The 12,476-nt window shown below is 38.7% G+C and overlaps 1 protein-coding gene across 1 annotated transcript; it reads left to right on the plus strand.

Moving 5' to 3' along the window:
• Positions 1 to 4,035: 4,035 nt before the first annotated feature.
• LOC147618128 (E3 ubiquitin-protein ligase PUB23-like) lies at positions 4,036 to 5,961 on the plus strand. Its single transcript, XM_086775089.1, has one exon. It carries the CDS (start codon positions 4,244 to 4,246, stop codon positions 5,510 to 5,512), a length of 1,269 nt encoding a protein of 422 aa, XP_086631215.1. The 5' UTR covers positions 4,036 to 4,243; the 3' UTR covers positions 5,513 to 5,961.
• The last annotated feature ends 6,515 nt before the right edge of the window (positions 5,962 to 12,476 follow it).

Here is a 12,476-nt window from a genome sequence, read left to right on the forward strand (position 1 = left end):
GTTTATCTTCTTTTTGCAAACAAAGATGAATGAGCAAGCACCAAAAACAAGGAAAAGATAGAGGAAAGAAGTATACATAGGGCTTGCATAAAAGATTAAGAGAAAAAGAGGGTTTACCTTCTTGTTACAAAATCCTTAATCCTACAAAATAAGCCAACACAATAAAGTTAACTAACAAAACAAATAGAAAAGTGTGAAGACAAGTGAGAAGAAGAAGGAAAAGAATCAAGACCTAAGTATGCACATAGAGATTGAAACAAATGTGAGAGAATAAAGATAATAAACCCTTACCTTTACCATAAAACTTATGGTTTTGGAGATGAAAGCACATAAATGAAGGAGAGCATGAGTTTCATGCTTGAGATGCTCGAGGCATGCGAAATGAAGGGTGGAGAGGAAACGAGTTTAGCGCAGGTTTTGGAAGAAATTACGGGCAAGAAAGGACATGCACCATGCCAGAGAATTATTTTTGTAACAGTACGGAGAGAATTATTTTTATAACAGTACACGACTATAGCCGCATGTATAGCCACGCGTGGCTATAGCCATATGTATAGCCACATAGTGGAAAAAAATCCCTATTGCATGTAGCCATGACTCTCTCACTACGTCATGCGGGTACATCACGTGGCTATACGATAATCCTCTTGTAGTGATATGTTTTCAACGCCATGTTACTACATGAGAATTTCAAGCAATAGATTAATTCAAGTATTTTTCAACTTAAAAGACCATGAAAATAGAGTTTTTGAATATTTTAATTACTTTTATAAGTTGTTTTTGGGATGCTATATATTGAATGTTGTGAAGGTTATGTTGCATGCATATTGATGAATCCCTTACTTATTTTCAAGGCCTTATGTTTGGAAAGAATCATTGAGTATTTTATTCTTTTAACATATTTGAAAAATTATTCCTTTTACATACATATCCTCTTTCCATTTTCATATGGATACTTATTGTGTCTCTCTCTCTCCCTCTTTTTCTGCTTTCTATGATGTGGTTGCTTCACAAGATGAATATTGGCACCGCTATATTTTCTCTCTCTTCCTTTGCGTTTTCTCGCATTTGTGAATTTACACTTAATTGTGGATGTTCCATGTCTTTCGTGACTCATATTATTTTTTAATTTTGTGATACATCGAGGAAATTCTTTTCTTTTTAAAATCTTTTGCAATTTTGTTGTACAGTCACAAGATGGCTACACATCAAATAAATTAAATAGTGAGTCCAGGGCAGGAAGAGAAGCTCTTACAAGGATTATTGCATGTGGGTGTAACTCCAAGGAAAGTTATCAGACTTTTTGACAGGAATCAAGAATTGGAGGAGCCATGCATACTCGAGCTTCTATGGATTTGAATGAAGAAGGGGGTGGCCTAGAAGATGAAGAGATGTAAGATTGTCTAAATTTTGATATAGACATGGTCAACGAGAAGGGAAAATTTTATGTAGAATAAGAGAATGCAAACGGGTCACATATTTGTTCCCAGAGATGATAGAAAAGGTGCGGTGTAAAGTCCTATGTTTTCGTTGTCTACAAAAGGTTCATTAAACTGTTGAGTGCAAAAACAAGCCAGCATCACATGGGGTGCATAGGAATTAACATAGAAAAAAAAAACCAAGGTAGAGTACACAAGAAAATGTACGTGGATTTTCAAGTAATGACAATGCTCATGGAGAAAGAGAAAAAGTTGTTGCAAATTGTGGTTGAGGAGATTGAAGAATATGTACATGTCAATGCTTCTATTTAAGTAGGTAAGGCTAAAAACGAAGCTTCAATTATTAAAAAAATTTCTATTGAGATTGCAAATAATGTATTTCAAGTATTGATGGTAGATCTTGATTTGAGAAAGCAATAGACATATAATCAGTATGTTAAGAATATGCTTTTTGTTCATAGGCGACCTCAAGTCAGAAGCTGATTTTTCATGTGTTGGTTTTGGTAAGATATGATGCCATATTAGGGATAGATTGGTTAGTGCCTAGGAAGGCTAAGATATAGAAGTGGGTTTGCATGATTAGGGATGATAGTAAGGATTATTACTTATAGGGTCAAAGATGTGATGTAGAATTTAGAATAATGTATGCTTTGTAGCAGAGCGCAAGAAAAGTATTTCACAAATCTATGACTGATTTACAAGATTAAGATACTTTGTGTAATGCCTCAAAGAGACCACAATATTGAGAGAAAAGAATGCTATAGTATTGTAGATACAGTGATTACGGAGTATGTTGAGTTTATCCAAGAGATAGGTAAGAAATGAAGAATTAAGTTAAGAGCATATTATATCAAGTTAAGATCTTAGACAAGCAAGTCATCAAGTCGTTCTTTCCAAGGCTACTTGAAGAAATCTTAAGATGAAGATATATAGATATTTATAGTTTTCTTGGAAGTCAATAGTATAGAACTTCTCAAGTACTACATCTCTCTCTCTCTCTCTCTCTCTCTCTCTCTCTCTCTCTATATATATATATATATATATATATATATATATATATATATATATATATCTATCTATCTATCTATCTTTCACACACACACACACACACAACCACACACACTCACTTTTAAATTATTTCAGCCACAAGTTTTCATCAAGTTTATTAGATTCCATCTAGAAGCTCCCTCTTAAACGTCTTCTTCTTCTTCTTTCTAGAATGTCTTTCTCTTCTTCTTTCTTATTAGAAGCAAAGGTAAGCCCTTTTATAGACCTATCTCTCATTTTTAATAAAGTTCAAGTTCTCTCTTTTTGACCTTTGTTTTGCTAGGGAACACTAAGTACTATCATACCACAGGTAAGCCAATGAAAGTCAATACAAAAAAGCTAAAATGACAAATCTCTATTATAAGAAATAGGTTGTCTTTTTGTCTCTTTCATTGTCGCAACTTTGATATGTTTCTCTTCCAAGTTGTATAGACCAAAGGTAATTATAATTAACTCTTTTTGTAGACATTAAGTATTGTTTTGATCATTCTTAGTTTCTAAGTTGCAGACATTTCTTTATAAAATTGAAGTTTGGGAAAATGGTCTTTAGTAAGCCTTAACCTCATTCTTTTCATTTGGAAATAAAGTTTTGAAGATGCATTCTCTTCATAGTTCTATTCAATTTTAATAATATCTTGAAGAATTTGAGGATGTACATACCTTTTATTTCTTTCTCCTATAGTGTTGCAATTAAGTTTTCAAATTTGAGTGGTTCTAGAAGAAAGAGAACGTAGACACCTTTTTTTAAATTGAGAATTCTTGTTTTGGATGGTGGATCTTTTTTTGTTAAGTTTGAAGTGAGAATTCTTATTTTGGGTACTTGGTTATTGGTCTTGTCTTATTAGATTTGGTGTAGGTACATATGTTTTAATTGGCATTTGTTATTTGTGTAACCATAGTTATTGTTTACAATAAAAAATCAATCATTGAGTGGTCCACCACTGGAGGTTTCTTTGTTCGATTTGGATTTGGTGTAAATATGTTTTGATTAGCATGTATTATTCGAGTAAGTCCAATTATTGTCTATAATAATGAAAATTCTATTTTGTTTTTGAAACTTTCAGATTTGGTATAAATATATTTTGATTAGCATTTATTATTGGAGTAAGTCCGATTATTGTCTATAATGAAAATACTATGTAATGACATAGTGACAAGACACTAACTTTGAAATTGTCTTAAGGTTTGAGCCTTGAGGTTCAGGGTTCAGCCCTAGGTTTTGTGATTTCAAATTTGGGGCCCGTTCAAATTGGTAGAGTATTTATTGTCTTGACAAGAAGAAATGTTCAAATGTTGCTTTCACCTCGCAAGTGGCAAGTAAGTTAGTAGGCATGGAAAACGTTGGCTTTTATATAAAAGTTACCCAAAGAAGTGTCAGGCGTAGACTTTATCACAGAAGGATGGGTGGACCTTTTCGCTGCATTATTTTCCAACCCTAAAAGCCAACCAACCCCCAGCTAGCCTTGACTTATTCTGGACGGTTGGAAATGGAAGGTTTGTGTATATTAACTTGTATATTGACTTCATGGACGCAACGTGTAACCAAGAAGAGTAGGTTCTCTGATCTCGAGCTCTCAACCTTTACCCTGTCTCCGAGTTGCATTGCAAATTGAAAAGCTGTGCAAATTCATCGTCTTCAAGCTGTGCAAATTCATTGTCTTTGAAGAACATCTGCTGATGCCGCTCTAGGCAGCTGTGTTTCTGCATTCTTTGTTTGTCTCTGTGTAGTATAGGGTGAGATCTGCAAGCCGCTTATCATGTCTAAGAGCCTTCTTCAGGTGCAGGTCCCCGTGCCCTCCTACTTCGTCTGCCCCATCTCTCTGGAGCTCATGCGAGACCCCGTCACCTTGAGCTCCGGCCAAACCTTCGACCGCTGCAGCATCGAGAAGTGGCTGGACGACGGGCACAGCACGTGCCCGGTCACGCGCCAGCGGATCGACACGAGCGAGGAGGAGCCTATCCCCAACCACGTGTTGCGTCGCATGATCCAGAGCTGGTGTGTGCAGAACAAGAGCCTGGGCATAGAGAGGATCTTGACCCCCCGGCAGCCCCCCACTCTGAGGGAGATCCCGCAACTTATTGATCAGATCGGGCAACGTAATGGAGATACCCTGGATGCTCTGCAGAGATTGAACACTCTCGCCCTGGATCGCCCCAAGACGCGTAAGCACATGCTGCAAGCCGGCGCGGTACCACAGTTGGGCCATTTTCTGGCGAAATCTCTGCCGCACTGCTCGCCGTGGCTAGGTTATCTCAGCAATAACCGGTGTTCTACACCCCGGGCGGTGACCGAAGTGGAGGAGACTCTGAGGCTGCTGGCTAATCTAGGTGAAGATGTGGATGCACTGGCGCTGTGGGGGCCCGGTGATTCTGCAGATCAGGTCTCCGCTCTGGCTGGGATGGTCGCCCATGGGAGAGCCGATTCTAGGCGAAACGCAGCTCTGGTACTGGGTCGGACGGAGCTGTCGGACTGTATGAAGAGAAAAGTGGCAGCAATGGAGGGCTTCATGGGCGGGGTCGTTGGGCTTATCAAAGAAGCAGCCTTCTCCTCAAAGTGTTCCAACGCGGGACTTTCTCTCCTGCTGGTGGTAAGCTCCGCTTCCACCAAGAACCGCATGCTGGCCATCGAAGCAGGTGCAGTGGGCGCGTTGGCAGATTTGCTGTCCGGGAGGCCGGACAAACCCACAACAGAGTTGGGCCTTAAGGCTCTAGAGCGCCTCTGTCGTTGCGCCGATGGCCGAGCTGCGACGTGCCGTTTCATGGGCCTCGTTGTGAAGCGCATGAGCTCTGTCTCTGAAAATGCAACGAAATACGCCGTTCGCATCGTGTGGCTGCTGCTTAAGTGGGCGCCTGCGGGTGCCCAAGTGGGAGAAATGGCGGTAGAGCAAGGAGCCTTCGTCAAAGCCATGGCCGTGGCCCAGAGCGCTGTGTCGAGCGAAACCAGACTTTCGGCTCTCAAAATTTCCAAAGCTTTGAGCGAGTTCGTTCCGAGTTTCACCCACAGCCTCAAGATGGAGCGTACTTGAGACCATTCCCTTGGCTGCTTCTATTCGAGTTAGTTAGCTCAGTATTTATGCCTCAAATATGAAAACTTCTGATTTGTCCTGCCTTTGCCTTTGTAGGAGTCATTTTTGGCGCAAACAAATAATTACATGACGAGTAGAAAAATAATATCTAGTATTCCCTAGGCCCTCTTTCTGTGTGTGCTTATCTTCTCTCTTTACTCCATAGACCTCTATTTGAGTTCATTCTCTTGTTTGAGGAAGCTTAGAAACATTTCTTAGATTGATAGACAAGGATGAAGGATAGAACAAATTTTAAAAAATTGTTCATAATTTGTAGATATATAGATATAGATTACATACTTTCAGGGGTACATTGTTAAGACACCCTATGTATCACGTGCGTTCAAGGGGTATTTAAAAAACCTCTTACTTGTGAATTTTGCATGAATAAAGTAACCCCTTTTCCTTTATGGACTCACGGGTTTTTTTTTCAAAATTGATTAAAAATTCCTCATGTAAGTATATTTGTGTAAATTTGCCTTAAAATTTTAAATTAAAAACCCCTTCATTTGAGTTCAGGTGTTATACTTATATATTTTCGGGTGAACCCCTCAGTACTTACTACAATTGTCTTACATACATAGTGACTAGATTTTGGTAATTCTTCGAAGGAAAATAGTGCGCCCATTCTTTCATTTGTACTTTCACTTATACTTTGATTTTTCAAACAATATTGGATGCACCTCCTTGATCTTGTGTAAGACTTTTATAATTTAAGTTTTTATTTGTGGTGTAGACTATACTAGAGAGAAACAATCTCATTTTGCTTATAAAGATGAAAATAATCAAATAGTAAAAACTTTTAAGTTGTAGTAGGTTAAATTATCATGATTGCACACATATATTGATCTCAATGAAGGTTATCTTCCATGGGTTAGGCAAAATGTATGGGTGAACCAACTTAGTAATAGTAAAATACGTTGAGAGCATAACAATGTTTTTTAGTAGCGTTTCAGTAGTGTTTTGTAGCAAGAGATATCCAGGCCTTTCAAGTTTCAACACTATTGGAGCATTGGAATTTCACAGTTATCTTCGCTGCTCAGCAATGAAAAATTGTTGTTTAACGAAAAGAATGTTGCCAAGTAATAAAATTTCGCTCTACTGATGAGCAACGACATTTCGTTGTTCAACAGGCGACCTACGAAAAGTGTACTTCCACTTATCTCATTGCTACTGAAATACAAAGTCATTCGATGTAACATATCTCTGAGATTAACCAAGTTATGATGATTAAAGATAATCTTAAGTTTTAGATGCTACAGATTTCAGTAATGAATTCCAGTAGGTTTTCATGAGTTTTTTAGCAGTAAAAATATTTCTTAGTGTTAAAATTAAGTAAAAAATCAAGATTGAGTTTTCAATTAGTTAGTGTGCTCAAAGAAAGCCTTTACGTGTGTAGATGGGCATGTAAATCGAGATTTGATACAAAAGTAAAACGTGACCTATTTTTGGAGTCGACTTTCACAGACCGCTGATTTTGGCAATTCCGCTCGCGCAAGTTGTAGACCGCACATGTTCTAGTAATTTTAAGTACCCACACAACTAGTTTCCAATAGTTGTGTGCAAAGTTATACCTGTTGTAGGTTGCTGCCCTCATAGTAGATCTGATAGGCTTCCCAGATCTACAAACAGGACTTCTACAACTTCTGGAGAGAAGACATGGATTCCTAATCAATCAAAACATCTTCAAGTATATCGGGGAAGTACACAAACTCTCTTTTTTATTATTTTGCTTTAAATTCTTTTGAGATTAAATAAATAAATCGATAAGCATGTATATGAGAGAATCTGATTTGAGATATGGCATGCTTAACGGTGAGTAATTCTTGAATTTATTATTTATAAATGATCGCCTTAGTCTAAAGACTCATAGAATAAACACTTTTGGAGGTGAAAAATAATTAGAAGATAGAATATTTGACTAGTTTATGACTAGATTCTAGTTATAACCTTCATTAGGGGCTTCTTTGCAAACAGTTTATCTGTCAGTGTGTTTAGAATCAAATGTTGAGGTAAACACGAAAGTTTTAGTGGACAAGAAACTACACAAGAGTGTATGAGACCCTAGAAAGCCAAATCTCTTTTGGTTTTGAGTTATTCGAGTGCAAAGTGAGGCACTTGGCTGTTTTTGATAGTTTTATGTTGAAAACACAACTTTGGTCATTTTGAAAGCTCTTAAAGAGACCTTAGAAATCATTTTTAGAGAACCATCACTGAGACATGCTTTATAGAGCATTAGAAGTTCTAAAACTTTATAGTTTTGACTTTTCTCTAATTCTAAATAGATTGAAAGATATTACTCTCCCAAAGAGACGAGTTATTAGGCTTTGTCTTAAAAATTGCTATAAAGATTGACTACATTGTCTATATAGATCGGATGGACTAATACATAAGCATAGTTATGACTTAGCTATAGCAACTAGAGATGATCTTACTGGTTAGAACATGATAATTAATTATATTAAAAATAAAGATTCATGTATGAGTTGAAAGAATTAAAAGACTAGGAGAAGTTAAGGACGGTTTGAATTAAAATCTTGTTTTATACTTAAAGTTGATTTTGTTTGATTTGAATATACATGCCTTGAAAGATTATGGACTAGAGATGAGTGTGAGATGATATGTATGACTTGTGATTATGTTATGGCTCACCCTAACCCTCCTTGAAACACATCCAAAAAAAGATTACCTTGTGAATCATAACTGTTGTGGAGGATCTTTCCAATGGCCGAGGTCGTAACCCTTGAGGTCTCCAAGCTCTACAACTCCTTGAGAAGAAATTCCTCTACGCCTCCCGTGAGTGTTGTCACACCGCCGCGTTGCACTACGTCCCTTCTCTCACCTCACTTCACTCACACACACTACGTCCCTTCTCTCACCTCACTTCACTCACACACACTAACTAGCATGCATTTGGGAGAGAGATTAGCAAGAGCAAGACTCAATTGCACAATGGGAGAGTGTATTGTATTATGAAAGAAATTCACTTATATACATGGTCATAAGTGTTTACACTCACTTGAACTATGGCCGACTACGAACTTTAGGCTCATAAGAGGCCTAATGCTATGACAATGACTACTCTCATAATATATCCATGAAGTACATCACTTAGGACTTCATCCTATCTTCCTGCCACATGCTTTTGAAGCGGGAATCACCATAAATACTCCGTCACACCATTACGGGCACCCATCCAAATTGTAGCTTTGGACCCTATTGCTTTATATCTTGAATGTATGACCCTTTGGTGTATCTATCGTGACTCCTTGATGTAAGATAATAACGGTAGCTCTTGTTAATCCTAGAATTGGATTAACATCCCCCGCTTCCCAATGGCGATCGCGTCCTCGTGATTGCGTAGAAGACCTTTGTGTGGGGAGAATGAACAAGCTTTGTTGATGGCTTTAATGTTGAGTGACGTTCAATGGTCTTTGTTCCTCTGGAAGAAATAAGAAAAGCTAGTTAATGAATGAAGAGGTTAGTGGTGTATTGGGAATTCCTAACGGGGTGGGGTTTTTTACGAATGATTGCATTTTTATATTTGTGTGAGCCTTTTTTTTGGGATGTTTGCTCACTTTGTTTTTGGCAGTCACATAAGCAATGTTACATTTGATTTGCATTAGTGGGGATGCTAAGAGATGTTAATAATGAGAGAGAAGAGAGTCAAGGATCCGGAGGAACGTAGACTTAATCATCAGAGTGAGATGGTGATTCTTAGTTCCTCATTTGATTCATTGAAGCGACATTCATCATTTGAAGTAATTGGCTTTTGATGATGCATTTTTATATTTGTGTGAGCCTTTTTTTGGGATGTTTGCTCATTTTGTTTTTGACAATCATAAGCAATGTTACATTTGATTTGCATTAGTTGATTTGCATTAGTGGGGATGCTAAGAGATGTTAATAATGGGAGAGAAGAGAGTCAAGGATCCGGAGGAACGTAGACTTAATCATCAGAGCGACATGGTGATTCTTAGTTCCTCATTTGATTCATAAGCAATGTTACATTTGATTTGCGTTAGTGGGGATGCTAAGAGATGTTAATAATGGGAGAGAAGAGAGTCAAGGATCCGGAGGAACGTAGACTTAATCATCAGAGCGAGATGGTGACTCTTAGTTCCTCATTTGATTCATTGAAGCGACATTCATTATTTGAAGTAATTGGCTTTTGATGATGTCCCTTTGTGTGGCAGGATTCTTGTCAAATGTTGTTGAGTAGGACCTGTTCCTTCTTTCTTCTACCCAAGTGCTTTTTATGTTTTTATGTAGATTTATGTGCTCTTATGAAGCTGCTCGCCATGGCTTAAATAGGCTCTAGCTCTAGCCATGACTACTTTCTCGGGGGTGGCTTGTGCAATGAAAGCCCGAAATTGGTCAGGGCTCATGACGTGTGGAGTAGATGGGAAAGTTGGTTGGGGGGGTAATGCCGGGGGTGATTTTCGAGCTATCTGTATGGTCCTTCATCTGCATATGTGCATGGATATGGTGGATATGAAAGTTATGATTAGGACTAATCAACACACTAATCAACTTCATTTTAAAAGCACAAAATCAAAATAATATGAAGAGATTAAGGACAGAGAGAAGGGGCTTACCTCTCTGAGAGATTAGAGATAGATAATAGTGATATACAACCTACAAAAAAAATCAAAAAATAAAAATTAGAACACAATAAAAACCTGTAAAAATAAGAAAACATAAAAGCCAGAAAGATGAAAACATAGGAGAGTGCAGAGATGCAACAAAGAGAGAGAGAGAGAGGAAAACCAAAAGTTCACAGAGGGGAAGGGGGAAGGGGATTGAAAAAACCTACAAAAAAACAAAAAAAAAGATTAGAACATTTAATTTGGCAAAAATTAGGAAGGAAGCAAGATGCTAGAGTAGGAGGGTGTAGGGATGTAGGAGAGATAGAGAGAGAGGACATGCAAATTAGGAAGGAAGTAAGAGAAGCAAGGTCATACTAGATAGTCAGGAGTTCTTCTAAGATGCTAGTAGTAGAACCATTTGCTAGCATAAGGTCTAGGGGATGGGGTGGTGGGTGGCTAAGGCAGCGAGCTGGCAACAATAGAGAGGAAGCATGCCAATCTCTAGAAGGAGAGAGATGGTGTTGGCAAGAGGGGAGGCGGTGGAGTGGATGGAGAGAGGTGAGTGGAAAGAGACAAGTGCATGGAAGAAGGGTACACAACTTTGGCATGAGGGGAGGCGGCGTAGAAGAAGGAGAGGTAGGAGCGTAGGTACCATTAAGCTCACTAGGGGAAGGGGGTTGAAAAAACCTGCAAAAAAAACAAAAAAAAAGGATTAGAACATTTAAACTAGGAAGGAAGCAAGATGTTAGAGTAGGAGAGTGTAGGGATGTAGAAGAGAGAGAGAGGACCAACGTTGAACAATGAAGCATATACAAGACAAAAGTCATTACGTTTACGCAACTGATCATTGACGGTTGGGGGGAAACATCAATCACCCATTACATGGTACTTTTTTGTTATTATCAAGTTGTTAGAATCTATATGTATTTATAATCACTCGCGCAATTGCTTGTTTCCAGCATATTGTTTACGATCATGGATCAATTTACTTGGAAAAGTATGGTTCCCTTTACATGTGGAGAACCCAAGGGATGGAGAAGTCACATTATAAGGCAAAGGGAATCTATTTCAAGAACACTCGTCATGGTGGAGGGGTGATACGAACAAATTACCTCATTGAAATGTTTGATTGGTTTTTTCGATACACATTGAGTAGAAGCTTATTGAAGGAGAAAAAAAGGCATCTCAAATTGCAAAAGCAGTCCAACTCGCATGAAGGTGACTAATAAGGCTAAATGGAACCAAAGTAGTGGGCCAACATGCCATGCTACATGGCGTGCTGCAATGGTTAGAAATCGCAAATTTTATGTGAAACAGCATTAAATTGCAAAGGAAATTATTTTTTTCTTGGTTTCACACTAAATTGTCATTTTTGAAAATTTGACCTAATTTTGAAGTGCCTATAATAAGACTCTATTATCTCATGTTTTTCATTTCACTTTCACACTCACTTTCTCACCCATGGCTCGAACAAAAAATACTGCATGTAAAGTATCTCCTCGTCCTACCAATGTTGCTAAACTGGTAGTAGAAAACATCCTCGTGATCTTGATAGCACGGAATCGTCAACTGAGCGATCAGGGGAAGGAGTAGGGTCCTCCACCATGGGAAGGACAAAATATTCCACCTCCATGAGGGAAACGTGCTGGGAAGACCCTCCCTACCAATATGGGTCTCCTTCCGAAATGAGAGGAAGTCCAAGCAATAGGCGGAGGACAAGGAGTCTCTACAAGTGAGGGGAGTGCACCTCAGATTCTATATTTACAAGCACCACCACAATAGCACGTAGTAGAACCTCCACCACAACCTTATTGTGTCCGCCCTCCAAGGGACTTGACTCGAAGAAGGCTCCTCGTCCTACAAGGCCTCACAACCCCAAAGTGCCTCCATGTGCATTAAGGAGGAGGAGGAAATATGAAGTCAAGGCACTTCATGAAAGATCCCTATCCCCATCGTGCAACTAATTCAGGGGTGCTAGTAGCGGAAGTAACACTTCTTGTACGGGGTAGGGTCCCTCACTTGGGGCCCTGCCCATGGATATCTGGACAAGAGACTAATCCATTGGTTCTTCCAAAACTGAACCCGGAAAAACTTCCCTTGTCCGAAAAGCACGGGCGATTCCTCCAGGATAATTTTTCTCTATCATAGTCAAAAGCTTTAACTAATTGAACTGATCTGACCGAACTCATAAGTCCCATAGTCAGATCAGGGAAAAGATTACACTTGGATCATACTAGAGACCAATGCTTTTTTCCTCATTGAGAGGCACAGCCGTTGATTCTTTTCCATAGAACAGTTTTTGTCCGGGATTCGCTTCATCTATCTTACCATAATAG

Source organism: Cibotium barometz, chromosome 35 (assembly GCF_041138505.1).
Source record: "Cibotium barometz isolate CiBa-2024 chromosome 35, ASM4113850v1, whole genome shotgun sequence".
Classification (NCBI taxonomy): Eukaryota; Viridiplantae; Streptophyta; class Polypodiopsida; order Cyatheales; family Cibotiaceae; genus Cibotium; species Cibotium barometz.